The sequence below is a fragment of the Hyperoodon ampullatus genome, assembly GCF_949752795.1.
Source record: "Hyperoodon ampullatus genome assembly, chromosome: 13".
In the NCBI taxonomy this organism is placed as follows: Eukaryota; Metazoa; Chordata; class Mammalia; order Artiodactyla; family Ziphiidae; genus Hyperoodon; species Hyperoodon ampullatus.
This window is the reverse complement of record NC_136926.1, coordinates 76581098-76608757: the sequence shown is the minus strand read 5'-3', so window position 1 is coordinate 76608757 and position 27660 is coordinate 76581098. Positions and strand designations below refer to the sequence as shown.

The 27660-nt window shown below is 35.5% G+C and overlaps 1 protein-coding gene across 6 annotated transcripts in view; it reads right to left on the bottom strand.

The window, feature by feature from the left end:
• The window catches only part of RELCH (RAB11 binding and LisH domain, coiled-coil and HEAT repeat containing), a gene marked incomplete at its 5' end in the record, with an annotated part of 122022 nt that overhangs the window by 52355 nt on the left and 42007 nt on the right, over nt 1-27660 (bottom strand). For 5 of the 6 annotated variants that reach the window (XM_079718046.1, XM_079718050.1, XM_079718047.1 and 2 more), the window contains 4 exons: nt 896-986; nt 5042-5154; nt 22709-22804; nt 25031-25106. In XM_079718046.1, coding sequence (XP_079574172.1) covers nt 896-986; nt 5042-5154; nt 22709-22804; nt 25031-25106 — 376 coding nt within the window. Of the gene's footprint in view, nt 1-895; nt 987-5041; nt 5155-22535; nt 22560-22708; nt 22805-25030; nt 25107-27660 lie in introns of all 6 variants that reach the window. The other variant, XM_079718045.1, reaches the window with a different exon arrangement.

The window sequence follows — 27660 nt, the reverse complement described above, 5'->3', positions numbered from 1 at the left end:
ATAATTTTTCTTAAGAATAAGTGACAAAGCTAGTATAAATAAGGCCATGGAATTTGTCTTCATAAGTAAGAAATCCATCTTTTTAAGATGGAAGAATAAGTTACTTAATGACCTAAATATGGAGTCTAGAAAGTCAAAGATTCTGAGTTCTAGAGAGGACTGGAATATTACAGTTCAACATAAAACCAAAAGTACTGTTAGTAAATAGTGAGTTGAAATATAAATATATATAAACCTCCTACATCAAAGGTTTACACTTTATATTCTGTATATACTTGTAATATATACAAGTATACAATATATACAGATACAATTTCTATTATCTACCTACCTACCTACACATACACACCTCTTGCTTTCCCTTGAACTCATTAGCTTGTATATTTTTTGTATCTCACTTGATTCAGATCCTTGAACTCAGCAATTTTTGTATTTTTGTATTTTGTCTCATTGGATTCAGATTCTTGTCTAAACACCCCTTTCTCAGAGATTCCTTCTCTGACCACCCTTTCTAAAACAGTACTCCCTATCACTCTCTAACCCTTAGCGTACCTTTTTTTTTCTTCATAGTTTATAAATTACAAGACATCGTTTCATTTATTTGTTTACTCTTACCTCTCCACTAGGATGTCATTGTCTTTTATTCACCACTGTATCCCTAGTGACTACAACAGTACCTGGCAGTGGAAATAGTGTTAAGTATTTGTTGGAAGAACGAATAAAGCAAAGCATCCCAGAGCTTTCTTAAGGACTATTAAATCACTGTGCTGGGCTATAGAAACAGTAGCATAATTTATATCCCACATATTTCCTAATAGCATTTTTCAAAGATAATATGAACATTTATAATAAATTAGAATACAATAGCTAGGGAAAACCCAGTACAGTTATTTACCTGTTCCCAACACTGTGGTAAAAGTTCAGCTTCTACACGTGTCGGGCCAACATGACGTGCAAATGCCACACAACCTGTCAGTATCATTTGCCTGAAAGATAATACAGATGAATAAGATTTGTATTTGCATAGAAAGCACAACTAGGACAAAGGGTTAAAAAGAGTCAGCTCTAATTAACATGAAGTACAATATTTTTGTACAAATTCAACTTTTCACAATGGACGGGCTGCCACCAAGAAAGTGAGTTTCTTAAGACTAGTCCCTCCAGCAGTGGCAAAACCATTTGTGAGAGATGTTGTGAAGGGATTCTCTACTGGTGTGAAGCTGAATCTCATAACCTCCTAAATTAACTTCCCATGTATACATTCTGAGATTATAATATGTTTAATGCTTCAGTTTCTAATGAATTTCAGTTTCTAGCTAATAAAACAATCAGTGATTATTTTCCCAGTATTTCTATAATTAAAAACCACGATGTCATATTAGTAAAATGATATTTCTTTATTTAAAAAATTTTAATTTTTATTGAAATATAGCTGATTTAAATTTATTTATTTATTTTTAGTTGCATTGGGTCTTTGTTGCTGCGTGCGGGCTTTCTCTAGTTGCGGTGAGCGGGGGCTCCTTTGTTGTGGCGCGCAGGCTTCTCACTGCGGTGGCCTCTCTTATTGCGGAGCACGGGCTCTAGGTGCAGGGCTTCAGTAGTCATGGCTCCCGCACTCTAGAGCACAGGCTCAGTACTTGCAGTGCACGGGTTTAGTTGCTCCGTGGCATGTGGGATCTTCCGGGACCAGGGCTCTGACCCGTGTCCCCTGCATTGGCAGGTGGGTTCTTAACCACTGCGCCACCAGGGAAGCCCAAAATGATATTTCTTAAATGAGAATTTTTGGTATTGCACCCAAGATAACTGTGGTAGGCAGCTTCTGACGTGGCTCCTAATGAGGTCCATCTCCTGATATTCATGCCCTTGAGTAATCCCACCTCCTTGAGTGTAGACTGGACCCAATGTTTTGCTTGTAATGAACAGAATAATGGCCAAAGTGATGGTATGTCACTTAGGAGATCAGATTACAAAAGCCTGTGATATCCATCTTGTGAGACACTCTCTTCTGCCTTCTCAGCTGGCAGGCTTTGATGAAGACACTGCCATGTTGGAGAGTTTCACGTGGCTAGAAACTAAAGGCAACTTCTGGCCAAAAGCCAGTGAGGAACCGAGGCCCCCAGTCCAAAGATCCGTAAGAAACTGAATCCTGCCAACGACCAAGTTTAGAAGCAAATCCTTCCCCCATGGGCCTTGAGGTGGCTATAGCCGCAGCCAACACTTTGACTACAGCTTTATAAGAGACCCTGAAGCAGAAGACCCAGATAAATTGACCCACATAAACTGTGTTATTTTAAACCACTTTCTTTTGGGGGTAATTTGTTATGAAATAATATATAAATAACTAATGTGATAATTTCATTTGAATTGATAGATTTATAATTTAAAATTTTAAATAAGATTTCTCACTCTTCAGAATGAAGTTCCATTTAAAATAACTCTGAAAGGCAGAATTGTAAGTTTTTTTACTTTTGATTGACTATGACTTCAAAACAGTAAAACCTGATTTAAAAAAAAGTATGTTTTTCATAGATGTTTCAAAGTAGCCAACTTTAAGCAAAACCAAAATAGAATGTTTAAATTCATACTAATTATAAAAGCCCAGGCATTACTCATTGCTATTTCTCAAAATACGTCAATTTAACTTAAACTTACATTTCTATTTAGTTCAGCCAAGTTAGCTACAACTGTTATCTCAGGCTGAGGAGAATAATAACAGACAAAAAGCATCTGGACAATCAGAAGGGAAATGTTGAGCCAATATGTCTTCATTGTATATTGCAGCTTCTCCTCACCATAACCTTGTAATTTTTATCTATCTGATTTCCCTTTATATTTATATCATTGTCTTCTATGCCTGTTTCTCAACTTTTCTTTTGTTTTTCTATTTTCTCCTACTTTAGGAAGGCAAATAAAGTGAATAAAAGAAATTCCCTAGCTTTAAGACAGCACGTTAGCTGCCTGTTCCCACTGAAAATTTCCAAATGTCTGATTTTTACCCCCATAGTATATTAAAATAATGAGAAGTCATATATGTAGGTTCTAGAAAAATCTGATAATTATAGTAAATGAACTTTGGTGAAGTTTAAGCATTTCAAACACACATAAGAAGTATATACTTATATAAGAGCTTCATGTGAAATGACTTTAAATCATGAGTCACCATCACTATACTAAAGATGTACAAACTTGTTCAAAAAATGTTAGTCCCCTCAAAACAAACTTCTTAGCCAGCAGAGTTAAGATTCAAAATTCTAAAAAATAGGACAGTTTTGAAATACATTTGAAAATAGAAAAGATCAGACGGCCTACAGATTGTTAACAGCACTGGAAACAGGCTCCTGTGATAGTAAAAATAAACACTGTTCCTACTTGTAGAAAATCATAGGATAGGAATTATTTGACACAGGTAGAAATATGGTGTTAGTTATGGCTGTTAGCACAGAACTGCCAAAATGCACTACTATTGTGCATAAAATTAAGTTTCTCTTAGGATGCAAGGAAGCTTGAGATTCATTAAGTAAAGTAACAACTGATTATATGTCAAACATATCATGCTAACTTAAAAATTTTGCTTTGTTAGTTTGTTATTCATATATATAGTTAATAAATTGATTAGTTTATTTTAATAAATAACTTTATTTCTGTAAGGTGAAAGATTTTAAGTGTGGACATGAGTGTTTAAATCCTGACATATCTTGACGTGAAGTAAGGCTATAGGTACTTTTGGCCACCAGGCGGCAGCCGTTAGCTTTACATGCAGAGTCTATGAAAACAGGCTATGTAGAACTAGAGGTTGCCTTGCAAATCTAAAAATGACAATGTAATAAGTGGTATTTAATTATTAACTAAGTTACCAAGATAGGGAATAGTATTTTTCAAGGAAAAAATAAAATATTAATTTTCCTATATAGCACCATCGAATTGTCCTTAGAAAATTTTCAGTTTGCAATGAATGGAACTTGATTGACTTTCTCTTATTTCCATTTGACTAGCATGTAGATTAATCTTGACTGGATCCTGAAAAAACATGTTTCTCTGCTTGCTCAGGTATATTTTGGTAAGGGTAGGAAAGAGATATATGCTTATAGAGTTTTAAAGTCTACATGACTTTTTATTCTCATAGTGGAGAGATTCCTTGTGTTTAAAATTTTGAGCTTGATTTTGTCTTATGCTTCACTTTTATGATTTTCCAACATTCTCAGAAGACGTAAAAACTGTAACAGTCAGTAAAACAAGTACTGAAATTATATAAAGTTACCTAATCATAATGTATATTTCTATTTTTGCAAAAGTATAAGCAAAAATTATTTCTTTATTAAGACAGAAAATTACTATGTAGAAAAACATTTCAATAGCTCAATCTTATCCAACTGGTGCTGAGTCTACCTACCCATACACCGGGATGTTTTGTTCACAGTCCCACTTGCACAGCTTCACCTAGTATTTAAAGGTCTTACCTTCTGAGGCAGACCTCTATCACTGTTGCTTGATCAAAACCCATTCCCCTTTCTTCCAGAGTCTCTCGATGTGTGGCCCATCACCCCACCACCATCAGGTATAACTCATTTCCCCATTCAGGCATCCTTGATTGTGGGTATTTGACTTAGGACTAACCAAAACACAGTATCCCTTTAGCCACACAGAAACTGCTTTACAGATAGCTCAGTGATGCAGACATTCATATATTAAATATTTTATTTCTTGTAAAGCATAACCATGAAGAGGCCATGCTGTATCTAGTTCATCTGTGGGGAAAAAGTTCCTGGAAATCAAATGTGAAAAATAAAAGCAAAGAAATATCGGAATTAGAAATCCAAAGGTAACTAACACAAAAGTGTACAAATTCAACATGAGTAGTTGGAATGACAAGAATGAAAACACTGCAGGGCACTGTGAACAAGGTCAGTGTTCCCTCTGTTTATTAAAATAGATATTAGAAAGAAAAGATGGCATTTATATTAAAATGCTAATCATGATGCCAAATTAATAAAATTAATAAGTCAACATTATATTTATTTACCAAAGAAGTGGTCATACCCACCTTTGCTCATCATCTGGTCTCTTGATCAAATTGAAAAGTATGTGGAGAAGCTGATCTCTCTCTTTAGGCTCAGGATGTAGGCAGGCTGTACACAATATGAGGGGGATCAACTCCTAAAGAAATATGAAGGTGGAAAAAGTCAAAGTAAAAATGCATTGCAGAATATTCTTTTTTCCCCCAATGTATTCTTAAATGGACATTTAAAATGAAATAAACCTCAGAGTATATAGGAGCAAATTTTAACTTTGTAAGGCTGATAATTCAAGAGAAAACACTGAAACATATATTTTTATGTTGGTTGTGCAGATCTCAATGTAATAAAGTAACTTAAAATTCAAATAACCTTGTTTTCTTATCCAATACTTCCCAAGGGTCTATTAGTTTTTAAACTAAATAACATTCTATCTTACTATAAGCTGATATAGTTGTTTAAATTTTTTTTTTTTTTTTTTGCGGTACACGGGCCTCTCACTGTTGTGACCTCTCCCGTTGTGGAGCACAGGCTCCGGACGTGCAGGCCCAGTGGCCATGGCTCATGGGCCCAGCCGCTCCACGGCATGTGGGATCTTCCCGGACCGGGGCACGAACCCACGTCCCCTGCATCGGCAGGCGGACTCTCAACCACTGCGCCACCAGGGAAGCCCAGTAGTTTTCATTTTGAAAGTGTTTTTAAACAAACACTTGCAGAAGTTAACTATACTTCAAAACTTAAAATAACATAAAATAAAGACAACTTGTCCCACTTCCATAAGCACAATATAATCTTTCTTAAGATTAGATATAATTAATAATTTTGTAACCTTAGCACCTAACCTAGTGGCTAATTTTAAAGACCATTTCCACAGGTGTTGAATGCTCTCAGTACAACTACAAAATGTTAGTAGAAATGCTTTATGCTGAAATGAAAATTTTTAACAATATTTTGTCTGTTGCACTTTCGACATGCAGAGGTAAATTCAATATTTTCAAGGAAAGTAACAGACAAAAGTTTATTTCTCTCTTCCAAAGAAGTATTTGAAAACTAAAGTTGTTTCCCATTTTAATTAAATTAAGACTAAATTCTAAAATATATTCAAAGGATATTAATGTTTTTCATTTTTGGAATAGATTTTCAAATCTAATGAAATAAAAGTCCAAAAGTGATAAAATATTTTTGGAGAGAAATCCTCTAACTTACTTTGCAGATATTTTAAAGAAATCACTATGATGTAATAAAAAGGGTAGAATGATTACTCCCATTTCTTTTTCCCATCTGCCTTCCTACCCACCAAAAAGTACTAGCAGATTTAAAATAGGAATTGATCACTGCATACTAATACATGATACCTTGAAGAAAAGTCTACACTCTAGGAGAAGTATCTTCCTATTTTGAAGATGCTCCCTTAGAAACAGATGATATGCTTTTTAGAGGGGGTGAGACTGAAACTTAAAGGCGTGACTAGAAGTCCTTTCCATTATTTCTAACATCTTTATATATTATGCTAAAATTATAACTACTCGGTATAATTCTAAATGGAAAGTACAAAGATGTAGATAAGAAGAGCTAAAAATAAATCTGAGAAGCAAAAAGAAATTTAAAACATTTATTCTGCCATCTTTCTATTTAGGCACCTCTGTACGTTTTAGATTAGTGAATAACTGAAAAGCAAAAGAAATAAAAAATAATTAGGGAAAATAATTTTGCACTGGGAATGGAACAGTATACGTATGGATCCTATATTGTTATATAATGTTTCCACAGATGCTTAATATGTTGCTTGATGGGTAAGTCTTGACTTTGGAGGAGAAAATAAACAACCTTTTATAAAATATTAGGGTAGAAGACCATTAACATCAAGGATCCTTAAGGATTCCATTGAGGCTGCTAAGAGCCAATGATACTAAGAAGAGGACTAAGACTGCACATCAGCATATCACACTGAGAGTAGAACTTTAAGGATGAAAAAGTAGTTATTCTAGAAAGCACTAACAAAAAGAGAACATATTTTAATGCCTGAAAATCAAAAAGACCCAAAATATTTTATTTTTACTTTGCCCTCATGTCAGACCTTTCTCTCCCACGGGTTTTCTTGCTTCCTCATAACCCTTCTTCCTGCTTTCCAATCATCTCCAAATATACGCTCTTACATTATCTTATTCCATTCTCTTCCTATTGTATAACTCTTTAAAAAAATAAAGTTATGAAATGTAGGTAAGATATTTGCTATAATTGCAAATACATGCATATACACTCTGTTTAAAATATAGAACAATAAATAGCTTCTTTATCTCAATAACAAGTATACCAAAATAGCTGTTGCTGTTTATTTTTTGTGCCTCACATTTTCTTTTCCTTTTCTCTTTATTTTAAAATCATGAGGCTTAGTGATTCTTCATCGAAGAGGAAGTTTATGTCATACATTAATATAAAGAATCTTTTAACTGCAATATGGCAATAGATGTGCTAAACCGAGAACCCTGAACTCGGAGCTAGAAGAGCTCCTGCCTCAATACTTCTTAGTACCAAAGAACCTAATGAAAACCACGAATTTCTCTGATTTTTAGTTTCTTCAAGTGAAATATATAGGAATTAATTAAGATTAGTGCAGAAATCAAAACTTCTTTACATATATCTTTACATATATTCTGTACTTTTCTTATCTATGGCTAATGGGATTGTTAATTTTTCCTTCTGAGATCAAAGTTGGCCTCAAAAAGCCTTCTCAACACAGCAGCCATTACCAACCAATCCAAACTGACACATGGGAGAAAAACGATTTGTCAGTCCTTGTCTCCTTGAACTCTAAAATTATGCTCAATCACAGTTAGTAATAATTTATACTGCCATCTTTTTTTTTTTTTTTTTTTTTTGGTGGTATGCAGGCTTCTCACTGTTGCGGCCTCTCCCGTTGCGGAGCACAGGCTCCGGATGCGCAGGCTCAGCGGCCATGGCTCATGGGCCCAGCCGCTCCGTGGCATGTGGGATCTTCCCGGACCACGGCACGAACCTGTGTCCCCTGCATCAGCAGGTGGACTCTCAACCACTGCGCCACCAGGAAAGCCCTGCCATCTGTTTTTATTTATTGCTGGCTAAATCAACAAATATGGGAAGTCATTGCCAATAAGTTTTGGTTGATAGCCTAAGGCAAGGAGAACTGGGTACAGCCTGGCACATTAATGGCTATGGCAGTTATAACCCAGTGTATAAAGTATGCCAGATGGTCTCCTCTTCTTACAGCAACACTGAGCTGAGAAGAGGCCCAGAAAGTGATAGCAGAAAAAAGTGGAAAGTGTAGTCTGTTTGTGATAGAGCCATCAAGGATTTTAATTGCTAAGTTATGCCTAGCTCCAAATATCCTAACTTCCTCTTCCTCTATCATTCATTTATTTATTCACAACTTCTATTTGTACCATTCCTGAAATAGTGAATTCTGTGTTAAGTGTGTATCTGCTATGCTTTATATCACTTATTTATTGTGAATTCACCTTTTTCAAGCCTCTGAGGTACTAATTCATCCATTTAAGATCCTATTTACCATTTTCACACTACAGATGACCCTTGAACAACACGGTTTTGTACTGTGTGGGTCCACTTATGTGTAGATTTTTTCCTTTAAGTATGTATTACAGTAGCACACAATCTGTGGTTGGCTGAATGAAAAGTTATACTGGGATTTTGAACTGTGTGGGGGTCAGCACCCATAACCTCTGCATTGTTCAAGGAAGGGTCAACTGTATTCATAAATTTATAGATTTGAATCAATATTCTCCCTTTGGTATCATCTCTCCAACGGATGAAGTCTAGTGTTTAAAAAACTTTCCTTATAATTATAAATAAAACGTTTAAAAAATGGTGGCAAAATTTTCTTCAGAAAACAATGTGATAGTGGTTTTGAAAATGTCTTTGAATAATAACCATGGTAAAATAATACTTATAGCTTTGGTAACATTATATCCAAAAAGAATCCCTTGCCTCGCCCATAAAAATGTTATTGTCTCCATATTTCAAGGCAACAGAAATTTTAAATATATTCAAACATACTTTAGCACCTGATAGTACTCAATTAATGTGTATTGAAGTGAAATACAAAACTGATCTACTGATCATTAGAGAAGAAATCAGTGTAGTAATCCTATTGCAGAAGGTATTCCAGTACTTTATTACCACAATACCAGAAAACATATTTCCAAGGCCGATAGAATTCATTAACCTACAGACTTAGTAATTTGCACTTTACTCAAGTAAATGATTTTTGCTTTAACTATTTTGATTTTTGCAATTTTAACAACGCTAGTTCTCTCTGTATGAAGGTTCTCCCACTCTTCCTATGAAATTTTGTATAGAATTAAACAGGAAAGGCTTCCAGGATTTTCCTTTCAGTTTTCTTTCTTTAAATATTTAATTTATTTATTTATTTATTTTCTTTTGGCTATGTTGGGTCTTAGTTGCAGCACACGGGGTCTTTGTTGCAGCGTGCAGGATCTTCCGTTGCAGTGCAGGCTCTTAGTTGTGGCGTGCAGGTTTTTCTCTCTCTACTTGTGGTGAATGGGCTCCAGAGCGCGTGAGCTCTGTAGTTTGCGGCACGTGGGCTCTCTGGCTGAGGCGCGTGAGCTCAGTAGTTGTGGCGCTTGGGCTTAGTTGCCCCAAGGCATGTGGGATCTTAGTTCCCCAACCAGGGATCGAATCCGCATCCCCTGCATTGGAAGATGGATTCTTTACCACTGGACCATCAGGGAAGTCCCTTCTTTTCAGTTTTACAAGTAAAACAAAATAACTTCTAATAATAATAAAGAAATCACTTTCAGTAAGATTACTGTGTGTTCAGACTACAAAAACAGAAGGAAAAAAAAGTACCTAAACAGGATCTAAAACAATGTGAGTGATCAGATGTTAAAGGGGAAAGAAATGAAGTAGGAAATGAGATCAGACAAATTTTAAAAGTAAAAAAAAAAAAAAAGCATGGATATGTTGATAAGATAATGGCTCCAAAATCTCAAGGGAATCTAAACCATAAAAGGAAGTATTGCATTTAGATCAGATGCCAAGGAGGAAATGTTTGAGTACTTCAGGTCAAGAAGCAAAATTCTATAGTTCTAGAAAGGTGACATTAGTCCAATTAATTATAGTTCACTGCTTGTCCTCACTGTTCCACTAAAATTATTTCCTATAACCCAAGCTTCATTAAAAATTTTAGATAGGGGATGTCCCTGGTGGTGCAGTGGTTAAAAATCCGCCTGCCAATTCAGGGGACACGGGTTGGAGCCCTGGTCCGGGAAGATCCCACATGCCGCGGAGCAACTAAGCCCGTGTGCCACAACTACAGAGCCTGCGCTCTAAAGCCCGCGAGCCACAACTACTGAAGCCCGTGTGCCACAACTACTGAAGCCCATGCACCTAGAGCCCATGCTCCATAACAACGGGAACCACAGTAATGCAAAGCCCGTGCACCGCAACAAAGAGTAGCCCCTGCTTGCCACAACTAGAGAAAGCCCGCGTGCAGCAACGAAGACCCAACATAGCCAATAAATAAATAAATAAATTAATTAATTAATTAAAAATTTTAGATAACTGTTATTAAATTTTTTTCATCTAGTCTTTTGCCTAGGGATAAGCAATAATGAATTGCAATTTAAATTCAAGTACCGACAAGTATACATCCTCCGATTTAGATTTTCAGTTGAAATTTGTCAGGATGTTGACAATAACATGTAAAGAAAAAACATAAAGAAAAAACATTGCAAAGACTCACATAAGGAAAAGAAAAGATTACTCACCTCTGGAAAAGTTTTACACTTCAAGGGCTGCTAAAATAGCTATTCTTACAATTATTAATATCTATAATTCCTGGGGCTCAGCCTTTAGGAAGCCTAACTGAAATACTTAAGTGACTTTCAAACTCTGATGCTGCTAAAGAGCATGTGATTTATTCAGAAAATTACAAGATACACACACACACACACACACACACACACACACACACACAGAGTCTACAAGGATAAGGAAGATGGACCAAGCTTATGTACTTTACTGTACTATCTACTTTACTTGTACTACTATATTACTCTCATACAGTTGTAATTATCTGGGGCTATTATTACATGTAAGTTAAAAATTTACCATGGAGTAACCACAAATGGCAATGTAAAAGAGCAAAGTTTCGTTTCTCAGAAGATGAGCAAGTCTTTAGAAGTACTAGCTACTTTTAAGTCTTTTAGGGAATTGGTGTTCTCCTTTATCTTTTTTCCTTTTATAGCTTTAATGATATATATTTTATATATCATGAAACTCATCCATTTCAAGTGTACATTCAGTGGTTTTTTTCAGTATATTCAGAGTTGTGAAACCATCCCCAATCTAATTTTGGAACATCCTACAAAGAAAGCTTGGACTCATTTTCCATTTCACCTTGCTGCACCCCCATTCCAGGCCCAGGCTTCTCCTTTGTTTTTCTAATTTAGCTAGCTGATGACATATATTTCCTTGCCGTAGAATAAAAATGAACGTTAAATTTAGATGTATTATTTTAAAATGCTTTTAGAAGTAATTCTTTAAGAAATCTTATTTTAAATTACAGAATTTCCCCTTCAAATGCACTTAAAGCAGAAACTGTGAAAAATCAGCTTCTTTAGACTATTTTACTATATACATATATCAAATGACAAATATATTTACTTTGTAATTTGGTTTGAAAGATACAAGTTCCTCAACCAACCCACTAACATGAACTATTATATACAAAATCAGTTCATTATTTTATTTTTTTCTCTCAAAATGAACAGGCAAAAAAGTCTTTTAAAATACAAGCTGGTAAAAAGAGATTATCACGGGCTTCCCTGGTGGCACAGTGGTTCAGAGTCTGCCTGACAATGCAGGGGACACGGGTTTGTGCCCTGGTCCGGGAAGATCCCACATGCCGCGGAGCGGCTGGGCCCGTGAGGCATGGCCGCTGAGCCTGCATGTCCGGAGCCTGTGCTCCGCAATGGGAGAGGCCACAACAGTGAGAGGCCTGCATACCGCAAAAAAAAAAAAAAAAAAAAATAGATTATCACTACTTCGCAGAACATACGAGAAAATTATTTTTTCATTTTTTATCATCTCTGAAATTGGGATGCACCTTACAATGGACAGCATATCATAAATTAATTGGAATTCTTATTTCTTAGAGGTACATAATTGTTACACTCAATGGTATCTTAAATTTGAAAATATGGTAAGTTGAATTTGGAAAATGCTATAATTGTGCCCTGAAGGTTGCAATTTTCCAAAAAAAAAAAAAAACAAAAATAACACTAATATCTATAGTCACTGTACTTTCCACTTTTATACAACATAAAGTTTAATTTATTAGACAGTTTTAATTAACCTTTATGTCACTCCATTTAAAATAGTGGGTCAGGGCTTCCCTGGTGGCGCAGCGGTTGAGAATCTGCCTGCTAATGCAGGGGACACGGGTTCGAGCCCTGGTCTGGGAGGATCCCATATGCCGCGGAGCAACTGGGCCCGTGAGCCACAACTACTGAGCCTGCGCGCCTGGACCTGTGCTCCTCAACAAGAGAGGCCGCGACAGTGAGAGGCCCGCGCACGGCGATGAAGAGTGGCCCCCGCTTGCCACAACTAGAGAAAGCCCTCGCACAGAAACGAAGACCCGGCACAGCCAAAAATAAATAAATTAATTAATAAACTCCTACCCCCAACACCTAAAAAAAAAAAAAAAAAAAATAGTGGGTCATAAAGTCAATTGAATGGGTCACAAAGAGCTTTTTTTCTTTTTTTATTGTTTATTTAGGTATATTCTTTAGTGTTTTAAAATATTTATAAAATCCTGTTTGATACTATCTTCTATTCTAACTTTTTGTAATAAAGGCAAGACTTGATTTGTAACACTTTTCTTTTAATTACATGTGTAATTATATACTGGCACATGATGTAAAATATCTTCCTTACTGACAGTGTAGTCAATAAAGCTTGAAATACTAATTTAACACATGTTTAAAAGACTATAGAAGACTAGATATTATGCAGTCTTGAGAATGAGAAAGCTCTTTATCTACTGACATAGAAAGATACAAAAATATGTTACATGGAAAAAAAGCAAAGTGCAAAATAGTGCACAGAGTATGGTAGCATTTGCATAATTCATGGAGAGATCATATATTTGAGTTTGCTTATACATGCAGAAAATACCTCTGAAAGAATACAATACAGCTCCAATAATAGTTGGAGACTTCCATACCCCAGTTTCAATAATGGACAGAATATCTAGACGAAAGATCAGTAAGGAAATAGAGGACTTCAACAATGTAAAACAATTAGACCTAATAGACATATATAGACCACTCTAGATGACAACAGCAGAATATATATTATTTTCAGGTGCACATGGAACATTCTCAAGGAGAGAACATATGTTAGGCTACAGACAATTCTCGGTAAGTTTTTAAAAGATTGAAATCACACAAAGAAACTTCTCCAGCCACATTGGAAATTAAAAATCAATAACTGAAGGGAAACTGGAAAATTCAGTAATATGTTGATGTTAAACAACACATTCTTAAACAACAAATGGGTCAAAGAAATTACTAAGGAAATTAAAATACTTTGAGATAAATGAAAATGAGAAACAGAACATACCAAAATGTGTAAAATGTAGCATAAGCAGGACACAGAGGGAAATTTATAGTTGTAACTGCCTACATTAAAAAGGCAAGATCCCAAGTCAACAACCTTGCAACAAAGAGCAAATTAAACTAAGGGCCGGCTGAAAGAAGAAAATAATAAAGATTCGAGCAGAGATAAATGAAATATACACAAGGAAAACAAGAGAATCAGCAAAATCAGAAGTTGGTTCTTTGAAAAGATCAACACATTTGACAATCCTTTAGCTAGACTGACTAAGAGAAAAAGAGAGAAGATGCAAATAACTAGAATCAGAAATAAAGGAGAGGACATTAGTAGCAACCTTACAAAAATTAAAACGATTATAAGTGAATACCATAAATGATGCTTCACCAACAAATTAGATAATCAAGAAATGAACTAATTCCTAGAATCACATAAATTACCAAAACTGAGTCAAGAGATAGAAAATCACAACAGACCAATAACAAGCTAATAGACTGAACAAGTAATAAAAACCCTCCCCCAAAGAAAAGTTCTAGGATCAGAACTGATGAATTCTAGAACACATTTAAAGAATTATTAGGGGGACCCGGCCTGAGCAGCAGGGGCGGGAGCTTCGAGACTGGGGCGGCACGAGAGGGCTCTGGGAGAGCTCACGCCAAGGAGTACTTCCCAGAACTTCTGCTGCCAAGGTCCTTGTCCCCACAGTGAGCCACAGCCACCCCCCGCCTCTGCAGGAGACCCTCCAACACTAGCAGCCGTGTGGATGAAAGGCTCTTGGTGCTCTAGCCAGGTGTCAGGGCTGTGCCTCTGAGGTGGGAGAGCCAAGTTCAGGACACTGGTCCACAAGAGACCTCCCAGCTCCACGTAATATCAAACAGTGAAAATATCCCAGAGATCTCCATCTCAATGCCAAGACCCAGCTTCACTCAACGACCAGCAAGCTACAGTGCTAGACACCTTGTGCCAAACAACTAGCAACACAGGAACACAAACCCACCCATTAGCAGAGAGGCTGCCTAAAATTATAATACGGCCACAGACATCCCAAAACACACCACCAGACGTGGACCTACCCACCAGAGAGACAGGATCCAGGCTGACCCAACAGAACCCAGGCACTAGTCCCCTCCACCAGGAAGCCTACACAACCCACTGAACCAACCTTAGCCACTGGGGACACACACCAAAAACAATGGGAACGACCTGCAGCCTGCAAAAAGGAGACCCCAAACACAGTAAGTGAAGCAAACTGAGAAGACAGAGAAACAAACAGCAGATGAAGGAGCAAGGCAAAACCCACCAGACCTAACAAATGAAGAGGAAATAGGCAGTCTACCTGAGAAAGAATTCAGAATAATGATAGTAAAGATGATCCAAAGTCTTGGAAATAGAATGGAGAAAATACAAGAAACGTTTAACAAGGGCCTAGAAGACCTAAAGAGCAAACAAACAGTGATGAACAACACAATAAATGAAATTAAAAATTCTCTGGAAGGAATCAATAGCAGAATAACTGAGGCAGAAAAATGGATAAGTGACCTGGAAGATAAAACAGTGGAAATAACTACTGCAGAGCAAAATAAAGAAAAAAGAATGAAAAGAATTGAATGCAGTGTCAGAGACCTCTGGGAAAACATTAAACACACCAACATTCAAATTTTAGGGGTCCCAGAAGAAGAAAAGAAAAAGAAAGGGAATGAGAAAATATTTGAAGAGATTATGGTTGAAAACTTCCCTAATATGGGAAAGGAAATAGTTAATCAAGTCCAGGAAGCACAGAGACTCCCATACAGAATAAATCCAAGGAGAAATACGCCAAGACACATATTAATCAAACTATCAAAAATTAAATACAAAGAAAAAATATTAAAAGCAGCAAGGGAAAAACAACAAATAACACACAAAGGAATCCCCATAAGGTTAACAGCTGATCTTTCAGCAGAAACTCTGCAAGCCAGAAGGGAATGACAGGACATATTTAAAGTGATGAAAGAGAAAAAACTACAACCAACATTACTCTGCCTAGCAAGGATCTCATTCAGATTTGAAGGAGAAATTAAAACCTTTACAGACAAGCATAAGCTAAGAGAATTCAGCACCACCAAACCAAGCTTTACAACAAACACTAAAGGAATTTCTCTAGGCAGGAAGCACAAGAGAAGGAAAAGACCTACAATAACAAACCCAAAACAATTAAGAAAATGGTAATAGGAACATACATATCAATAATTACCTTAAATGTAAATGGATTAAATGCTCCAACCAAAATCCATAGACTGGCTGAATGGATACAAAAACAAGACCCGTATATATGTTGTCTACAGGAGACCCACTTCAGACCTAGGGACACATTCAGAATGAAAGTGAGGGGATGGAAAAAGTTATTGCATGCAAATGGAAATCAAAAAAAGCTGGAGTAGCAATTCTCATATCAGACAAAATAGACTTTAAAATAAAGACTATTAGAAGAGACAAAGAAGGACAGTACATAATGATCAAGGGATCGACCCAGGAAGAAGACATAACAATTGTAAATATTTACACACCCAACATAGGAGCACCTCAATATATAAGGCAAATACTAACAGCCATAAAAGGGGAAATCGACAGTAACACAATCATAGTAGGGGACTTTAACACCCCACTTTCACCAATGGACAGATCATCCAAATGAAAATAAATAAGGAAACATAAGCTTTAAATGATACATTAAACAAGATGGACCTAATTGATATATAAAGGACATTCCACCCCAAAACAGAAGAATACACATTCTTCTCAAGTGCTCATGGAACATTCTACAGGAGAGATCACAACTTGGGTCACAAATCAAGCCTTAGTAAATTTAAGAAAATTGAAATCGTATCAAGTATCTTTTCTGACCACAATGCTATGAGACTAGATATCAATTACAGGAAAATATCTGTTAAAAAATACAAACACATGGAGGCTAAACAATACACTACTTAATAATCAACAGATCACCGAAGAAATCAAAGAGGGAATCAAAAAATACATAGAAACAAATAACAATGAAAACATGACAACCCAAAAGCTATGGGATGCAGCAAAAGCAGTTCTAAGAGGGAAGTTTATAGCAATACAATCCTTCCTTAAGTAACAAGAAACATCTCAAGTAAACAACCTAACCATACACCTAAAGCAATTAGAGAATGAAGAACAAAACAACCCCCAAAGTTAGCAGAAGGAAAGAAATCATAAAGATCAGATCAGAAATAAATGAAAAAGAAATGAAGGAAACCATAGTAAAGATCAATATAACTAAAAGCTGGTTCTTTGAGAAGATAAACAAAATTCATAAACCATTAGTCAGACTCATCAAGAAAAAAAGGGAGAAGACTCAAATCAATAGAATTAGAAATGAAAAAGGAGAAGTAACAACTGACACTGCAGAAATACAAAAGATCATGAGAGATTACTACAAGCAACTCTATGCCAATAAAATGGACAACCTGGAAGAAAAGGACAAATTCTTAGAAAGGTACAACCTTCCGAGACTGAACCAGGAAGAAATAGAAAATACGAACAGACCAATCACAAGCATTGAAATTGAGACTGTGATTAAAAATCTTCCAACAAACAAAAGCCCAGGACCAGATGGCTTCACAGGTGAATTCTATCAAACATTTAGAGAAGAGCTAACACCTATCCTTCTCAAACTCTTCCAAAATATAGCAGAGGGAGGTACACTCCCAAACTCATTCTACGAGGCCACCATCACCCTGATACCAAAACCACACAAAGGTGTCTCAAAGAAAGAAAGCTACACGCCAATATCACTGATGAACATAGATGCAAAAATCCTCAACAAAATACTAGCAAACAGAATCCAACAGCACATTAAAAGGATCATACACCATGATCAAGTGGGGTTTTTCCCAGGAATGCAAGGATTCTTCAGTATACGCAAATCAATCAGTGTGATACACCATATTAAAAAATTGAAGGAGAAAAACCATATGATCATCTCAATAGATGCAGAGAAAGAATCAACATTGTGAAAATGACTCTAATACCCAAAGTGATCTACAGATTCAATGCAATCCCTGTCAAACTACCACTGGCATTTTTCACAGAACTAGAACAAAAAATTTCACAATTTGTATGGAAACACAAAGACCCCGAATAGCCAAAGCAATCTTGAGAACGAAAAACGGAGCTGGAGGAATCAGGCTCCCTGACTTCAGACTATACTACAAAGCTACAGTAATCAAGACAGTATGGTACTGGCACAAAAAGAGAAATATAGATCAATGGAACAGGATAGAAAGCCCAGAGATAAACCCATGCACCTATGGTCACCTTATCTTTGATAAAGGAGGCAAGAATATACAGTGGAGAAAAGACAGCCTCTTCAATAAGTGGTGCTGGGAAAACTGGACAGGTACATGTAAAAGTATGAGATTAGATAACTCCCTAACACCATACACAAAAATAAACTCAAAATCGATTAAAGACCTAAATGTAATGCCAGACACTTATCAAACTCTTAGAGGAAAACATAGGCAGGACAACCAATGACATCAATCATAGAAAGATCCTTTTTGACTCACCTCCTAGAGAAATGGAAATAAAAACAAAAATAAACAAATGGGACCTCATGAAACTTCAAAGCTTTTGCACAGCTAAGGAAACCATAAACAAGATGAAAAGACAACCCACAGAATGGGAGAAAATATCTGCAAATGAAGCAACTGAGAAAGGATTACTCTCCAAAATTTACAAGCAGCTCATGCAGCTCAATATCAAAAAAACAAACAACCCAATCCAAAAATGGGCAGAAGACCTAAATAGACATTTCTCCAAAGAAGATATACAGATTGCCAACAAACACATGAAAGGATGCTCAACATTATTAATCATTAGAGAAATGCAAATCAAAACTACAATGAGATATCATCTCACACCGGTCAGAATGGCCATCATCAAAAAATCTACAAACAATAAATGCTGGAGAGGGTGTGGAGAAAAGGGAACCCTCTTGCACTGTTGGTGGGAAGGTTAATTGATACAGCCACTATGGAGAACAGTATGGAGGTTCCTTAGAAAACTACAAATAGAACTACCATATGACCCAGCAATCCCACTACTGGGCATATACCCTGAGAAAACCATAATTCAAAAAGAGTCATGTGCCTAAATATTCAATGCAGCTCTATATACAATAGCCAGAATTTGGAAGCAACCTAAGTGTATATCAACAGATGAATGGATAAAGAAGATATGGCACATATATACAATGGAATATTACTCAGCCATAAAAAGAAATGAAATTGAGTTATTTGTAGTGAGGTGGATGGACCTAGAGTCTGTCATACAGAGTGAAGTAAGTCAGAAAGAGAAAAACAAATACCGTATGCTAACATATATATATGGAATCTAAGGAAAAAAAAAAAGGTCATGAAGAACCTAGGGGCAAGGTGGGAATAAAGACACAGACCTACTAGAGAATGGACTTGAGGATATGGGGAGGGGGAAGAGTAAGCTGGGACGAAGTGAGAGAGAGGCATGGACATATATACAGTACCAAATGTAAAATAGATAGCTAGTGGGAAGCAGCCACATAGCATAGGGAGATCAGCTTGGTGCATTGTGACTGCCTGGAGGGGTGGGAAAGGGAGGGTGGGAGGGAGGGAGACGCAAGAGGGAAGGGATATGGGAACAGATGTATAGGTATAACTGGTTCACTTTGTTATAAAGCAGAAACTAATAAAAAAAATTGTATTGGCAGTCCTAACCAAAGTAATTAAGTAAGAGGAAGAAATAAAAGCTATCCCAATTGGAAAGAAAGAAGCAAAATGTCTCTGTTTGCAGATAACATGATTCTATATAAATGTCATAGAATCCACAAAAAACTACTAGAGCTAATAAACAAATTCAGCAAAGTTTCAAGTTACAAGATCAACATACAAATGTCAGTTCTGTTTCTATATACCAGCAATGAACAAGCTGAAAAGGAAATTAAGGAAACAATTTCATTTACAATAGCATCCATGAGAATAAAATACTTAGAAATAAATTTTAACATGGAAGTGAAAAACTACAAAACATTGCTGAAAGACATAAATAACTGTAAAGAATCTCATGTTCATAAATGGCAAGACTTAATGTTGTTTGAATGTCAATATTCCCCAAAGTGATCTACAGATTCAGTGCAATCCCTATCAAAATTCAAATGACCTTTATGGCAGAAATCAAAACTGAGCATCAAATTCATATGGAACTGAAAGGGGCCCTATATGGCTAAACGATATTGAAAAAGAAAACAAAGCCGGAGGACTCATTCTTCCCAATTTCAAAACTTACTATAAAGCTACAGTAATCAGAATAGAGTGGAATGGGCATAAAGATAAACACAAAGACCAATGGTACAGAATTGAAAGTATAGAAATGAATCCAAACATCGACACTGAACTGATTTTTGGCAAAGGTGCCATGATCATTCATTAGGGAAACAACTTTCTGTTCAACAAATGGTGCTGGGATATCTGGATAACTAAATGAAAAGAATAAAGTTTTGGACTCCTGCCTCACTCCATATATTTAAAAAAAAAAAACAAACTCCAAGTGGATCAATGACCTAAATATAAGAGCTAAAGGTATAAAACTATTAGAAGAAAACACAGGAATAAATCTTTCTGAGTTCAGATTTGGTAATGGATTCTTAGATTGATACCAAAAACTCAAGCAACAAAAGAAAAAAATAGAGAGATCAGATTTCATAAAAATGAAAAACATTTGTCCATCTAAGGATATTATCAACAATGTGAAAAGAAAACCTATAGGATGGGAGAAAATATTTGCAAATCATGTATGAGGTAAGGGTTTAATATCCAGAATTGTAACAACTCTTACAATTTAAAGGCAAACAATCCACTCAAAAAATGGGCAAAGAAGTTGAAAGAATACACTAGAAGCTAATAAAATTTATTGCATGTAGGATGGTGGCTCAGGGACAAGGGAAGACAAGTTTTTGTTGTACATCTTTTTATATTTAAAAGATGTTAAACCATGTGAATATATTATTTATTCAAACCTTAAAACCTGTTTATAATGTTTTATTTTTTTAATTACCTAGGATATTGCTATGATCAATCAGTTTACTAAGAGACATTTAAATTGTATTTACATATCAATAAAAAGGTTTATACTGATAAGAGAACACATAAAACTTGAGAAATAAGAGAAAATAAAAATATTAATCCTTCAATCACAAGACCTTTTTAAAAATATAGATATAAGGAACTAGGGTAAAATATTAAATACAAGTAATCCAATATCAAAGGATAAAATGAAATAAAAGTTTTGACCTTTTATGCCCTGGGATTAGTTTCAAAGAAAGGCAAGGTATACTTCATTATTTACCAATTTAATTTTGAGGGAATACAACTTTGGTATATAATAAATGGTAAATCTTCTGGTAAAACAGAATAAAGTACAAATAATTAAGTAAACAAAGATAAATGATCAATTCTTCATGAAATTATAAGTATATAAATATTTTAAAATATAAAAACCTTAAAATCAGCCAAAAAGTAAACATCATACCACAAATAAAATATATGTGTATATATAAATATGTTTACATATATATTTATATATATATCTGATTACTGATGATGCAAATTTATAAATACTTCATGCAGTACAATCAGATTTTAGTGGTAGTTTCTTATGATTAAAAAAGGGAAAATCAAAATAAAAAAGCTTAAACTGCATCTCATAACAATTAGGTTTCTGTGATATTTTAAAGATTATATTAAGGAAACATAGTAAAAGGGATGCAAACATTAATGCACTGCATGGATTATGTTACAAGCTGAAAAAGGAAAAGAAGCTCAAACACCATTCTGCCAGGCAGAACTGCAAAACAATCTGAAATTGGACACTGATCCTTCAAGACATAGAAAAATTTCCATACTTATTAATGTCTCAGAGCTATTTTTAAATATTAGGTAAAATAAAACCATCAGTAAGAAAACAGTCATGTTTATCTTTTTTAAATTAAAAATACCTGTAGGTATAAAAAAATTTTTAAGCTCTACACATACATTTTCTTGAGGATCAGTACAAATTTCTTGTGCTGAACAGATAATTAAGGATAAGCTCTACATGGGTTTTGCCAATGCATTGTGTACCTATCATACTGTAGGTCCCGTGAATTATGATTAAAACCGGTGGTAAATATTAAGAGGATAACAAAAGAAACTTTTATGACACATTCTAAAATATTCTTAACCCATTAAAAAAATGTCTGAACTGAAAATTGATTTCATAAATTGCATAATTCAAATAAATAATTAAACTTGTTTGCAAATAAATCATTTACTGTCATTTAAATGAGATTACAGATAACTTTTCATTAATCTTTCATTGGCTAAATATAACTCTAAAAATAACTTTCTACAGTATTTATGGCTTATAACATAGGCAATGTGTACTAAAATAAATTTACTACTTTATTTTGGACATTTAAAGCATCTGTCAATAACAGGTGAGCTACAAGAAAAACAAAAAAGGTACTTTCAAAAGTTATTGTAGACAATATTATAACTATCCTATCATCCTAAGACAAGTGTAATTACTGTCAAACAAATACAATAAAACTAACATTAATAATAGGTAACTAAGTTTACGAAAAGTTACATTATTAGTCCCTGTGAATGTTCAATACAAAGCATGTCTATTTCTGAAGACAAATCACGCATATCATGAGCAGAGATAAAATAAATTAGTTAACTGGTAATGTAAAAAACAGACAGTGTTCATGGCACATAAATGGACCTACAGTAATAGTTAGTGCTGCAAAAGCTAATGATGCTTTAAGCAAAATTGGAAAACGTGAATAGCATGCAGTTTTACTGAACTCACCTGACAGAGGTGTAAAACCATTCTCTAGGAGCAGAGATGCATGCACAAAAGTAAGAATATGATTGCAAGTAATAGACTTTAACAAAATAAAAATATAACACTAAACTTCAAAATGACAAAAAATGGACAACATGATGAGATCTGGGGAATGAAAATACTTTTATGTGTCTCACCTCTCTCTTTGCCAACAGCACATTAGGAACAATGTGTGGCAGGCAGCGCCCCAGCATTAACATAACACTTTTCTCACTGTCTGCAATCCGAGACACCTAGAAGACCAAAGGATTAATAAATGATGACACTGGAGAACTTCTGTGCATGATGGTATTGTACTTAAAGTTTATGCTTTGGACCCTGTCACCTCTGTTCCAAACACACATCCAAAATTACAATTGATGATGATGATGATAAAAACAACAATAAGAACAACTGTAATCCCTAACGGGATAAACATTTTTATAGACCAGAAATGGATTTAAAACACGGTTAAGAAGCAAGGGTGAAGACAGAGAGGCTTACAAGGTTTCAGTTCTGGGAACAAACAGGGATAACACAGGACTGGGGCAGCTTCAACGGTTTTTAATTTTGTTCTTGGGGAAAAGGTGCCCAGAAAGCTACAGGCTTTGCCTAAGGTGAAAGAGTAGTTTGTATAATGAAGCTGCATGCAAGGGAAGTCCAAGCGGGCTGACCCAGTCTTACAATGAGGATTGCCAGATTGCACCCAAACCATCCTCCAGCTCTTTCATATTCTTAATGACATTGTGGGACATAAGCCCAAAAGAGGTGAAGTGGAATCAACCATAAGACAGCTAGAAAGGGAGGAGTGAGTATAAAGATAGGAGAAAAGAAGAAAAAAACCCTCTGAAGATAAGCCTGCAACAACAGTTACAAAGGACTTGAGGAAAACAAATCTGAGAGCTAATAAACTCTGAAATCAAAGACAATCAATCCGAACCTAGGGGTAGGACAGGAATAAAGATGCAGATGTAGAGAATGGACTTGAGGACACAGGGAGGGGGAAGGGTAAGCTGGGACGAAGTGGGAGAGTGGCATGGACATATATACACTACCAAATGTAAAATAGATTGCTAGTGGGAAGCAGCCGCGTAGCTCAGGGAGATCAGCTCCGTGCTTTGTGACCACCTAGAGGGGTGGGATAGGGAGGGCGGGAGGGAAACACACGAGGGAAGAGATATGGGGATATATGTATATGTATAGCTGATTCACATTGTTATACAGCAGAAACTAACACACCATTGTAAAGCAATTATACTCCGATAAAGATGTTAAAAAAAAAAGAAAGAAAATTACAGACAACCAAAAAAAAAAAAAAATCCAGATGCCCAGCTTCTCTTGAAAAAGACTGTTATCGGCTATGCCTTGCACAGAGAATCAGCCTAAATGGTAAGTGGGGCTGACATCCAATAGGCACTCATTTGCCACGCCAGGTATTTATCCACCAAAAGTAAGGAGTATCATTTTAATTTGCACAAAGGTGATATACAGTCTAGCAATGGCACTATCCTTGGGCCCTCACACACACACAGAAGCAATCACCTGGAAGATTTAGGCAAAGGATGTAAGTTCGAATTTACTACAGTACCCACCACTCCTTATTATTACCCTCTTGCTTCATCATATTATGAGACCTGCCTGGTTTCTTTGTAGACATTTGAAGTTTACAGCTTTTTGTCAGCATCAAAAGGAAATAATACTTTTGATTTATGCATCTAAATAACCTAAGTTTAGATTCACTTTGCAGAGGTAGGTTGTTCAGCTCCTGATACCAATGCAAATACTCTGCCGTTAGGCTTTACAATCATATAGACCTGGGTAGCTGTCTAACACTGGGAAAGTTATGGGACTTGTCTAAAATTTCCTTATCTGGAAAATTAGACTAATATTATCTACTTTGTAAGTTTGCAAATTAAAATGCAGATTAAATGAGATGACATGTAACATAATGCTTAGTGTGTGTTAGGTATTTTTCAATGTAATTTCATGTTAACTGCTGAAATAATACCCTCACCCTGACCCTGAAGCAGGACCGTATCAGTTATTTCTGGAATCACAAATATTTGTTCAAACTTATATAAAGCATAGAGCATGAAGGTGGGGGAAAAAAAAGACAATCCGAATGAAATTAAATGTAGAGTAATCTAAAAATAACTGAAATTATAAACAATATGTACACTTGATTTGGTTTTCTGAATTATACCATAGAGAGGCATATAACCATATGTTGGTAGACATAACAAATTAAAACTAGAATGTAAAAGGCCACTTTAATACTAAACAAAGCTTTAACCTAAAGACAAAAATAATCAACTACTTCCCTTAAAAGTTTAAAATTTTAGGAACTATTTCTTAGAGCATTATTTTAAATAATAGATTTGTACTTGAAATAGAGTCTTATCACAATTATTTTTGGGTAAGACGCTAAGAAGAAAAACGGAATGTTTTAAGAAAGTTTGAAAGAATCTGGTATAATTTACCTCTGATCCTAAACGACTATCTGCTGACATTCGACAGAAAGAGAGTAGTGCTTGATGGAAAGCAGGAGACAACTTCCTAGAAGAAAATATTGAATGAAAATGGGACAATACCAAATAGTTACCACTGGCATTTAAGGAGAAAGTAAGTTGCAGGTTATAATTCCCATCCTTGCATGAACCCTACCCCACAAATGTTAACTGAATATCTCAGCCACAAAAGACTTAAAGGTCACTTCAGTGGAAAATTATACTGAGGAAAAGAAATCAGCAATAGATGCTGATCTTAAAAGAGCTTGATGTTATGGGAATGAATGACTTATAAATGTTAGTGGATTAAACCTGAAGTGGTATGGCAGGTCAATGACCACAGAAAGTGTTTGTAAAACCTGAAATGAGGATTTTTTTTTTCTTCCCTAATTCTCTATGACCCCAGAAAGGTAAACAGTGGATAAAAAGGTTGACCTCGTATGTTGCTGAGAAGTTTTACAGATCTATATAATGATAATGATAATCCTTAATGTTAGAAACCCACGTAAAAGAATTAAAAATTAAAGATAAATGAAGGAGAGGCTTGTTCAACATTCATGGTATTTCTCAAAGGAAGTATTTTTGTAACTGAAAATATTAGCCTATTTATGTTTAATAAAAAAGGTTAAAACACTTACATTTTTAAAACAACACTGGTCTCTACATAATAGTATTCATAATATTATAACTACGAGTTGTATTTTATGTGCTCTATCTACAAAGAAAAGGGCTAACACCAAAGTTACATAATAGAGGTTATTTAGTATACACCACAAAGTGGCCCCCAGTAACATCTCATTGTGGAGTTAGTGTGCCAAAGCTTAAGCCTATTTGCTCGTTATGTTTCCCCTCCCATATTCTTTCAGTGGAGGGAGCTATAATGCATCCAATTGCCTAAGCCAGAAAGCCTTTATCCTTCCCTTTCTTTTAATCTCCTAATCCAATCAATCTTTTACTTTCTAACTATCTTGTATATCTATCCACTTCCTTCTAATACAGGAAATTCAATCATTTCTTACTTGGATTCTTCCAATAGATATATCCTATTAGTCTCCTTTCTTCCAGTCTTGCTACCCTCCAATTACCTCTACCCTAGAGGACTCTTTCTAAAACTTAGATGCCATCACGTCCCAACTCTCTAAAATGAGTTAACACGGCTTATATGACTTAGTCTTTGCTTAATTCTCCAACTTCATCTCCTGTCATTCTTCTCACTTGCATTCTTTGCTTCAACCTTAATAAATTCTCTTAGCTCCCAAAGTGCAGTGTTCTCCCTGCACATGCTGTTCTCTCTTTGTGGGAACACTTCGTCTTATTTCTTTGTCTGGTTAACTACTACTTAGTCATCAGGTCTAAAGTTAGATAATACTTCTTCCCTGAAATCTTTCCTGCTCTGATGACTAGGTTAGGTGCCCTGACTGTGTGTTCCCAAAGCAAGGTGAACTTCTCTTATATTACTACTCTTCATACTTATAATTGTCTGTCGACCTCTCTCATACTGTAAGGTTTGTAACCGAAGGGATGACCATATGTTTGGTTACCATTATACTCCTCGTTGAGACTGCCTGACATATAGTTAAGAGCTAAAAAAATTAGTTGAAGAAATTTAACAGTCATCTTTCTCCAGAGAGTGGCTTTGGTGTATCAAAGGAGATATATGGAAGTACTCTAAAACACTAAGAACTATTATGAATGCCACTGTTATTGAATATCATTTTTATGACTGTTATCTTAACCATATTAGATTAAATGCACTTTGAGGATTGGGCTATGTCTATTTCAACCCCCATAATACCTAAAAATACACACACGCACACACACACGCACTTAAGCAGGTACACAGAAAGTTGTGGCACATGAGTGGAAAGATTTGCTTGGGAAAAAAAAAATCAAATACTTGTCACTAATAACGAGTACCTTTACGCCTAAAACAAATTAGTCATGTTTTCCTATTACATCCCAACACTTGGTATAATATTCCTCCATTTAATAGGAGGAGGAGGAAGCATGGCTTTGTGGCTCAGAATGCACCATAGGGTAATTTGTGAGGATTAACTAAGTTAGTATACGTAAAGCGTGTAGAACTGTGCCTGACATATAAAAAAGAACTCAGTAAATGTTCCTTTCTTAACATTTTTCACATTAAAATGTAAAATAATTTTAAACACATTTTGTCTCCTCTACTGGAAAACATAATCATGACGGGCAAGGGACCATGCTTTTGTCATCTGAGTTCAATCACTGCAATCCAATAAAAACTAAATGAATTAAGAGAATATTAATGATACAATATTAGTAATGGAAGCAGACACAGGAAAAAGGCCTAAGATTAATAGCTAATCCCCTCTTTAGTACAGGCAACTATTCAGTACCAAAACCTTCTACTGAGTCTGATAATGACTGTGGAATACAGAAAAGGTAAAAAGCACTGGGTAAAATACAGCACATAAAACATACATATTATTTACGTGTTTAAGTACTAGGCTAAGATAGGACCTATCTCATTTATGGTCTATTCCTTGTTAATACAATTTAACTTAGTAATTACTTATGATTTTTTTTTTTTTGGTGACATGGACTTTGCTATGTGTTAAGTTCATGCC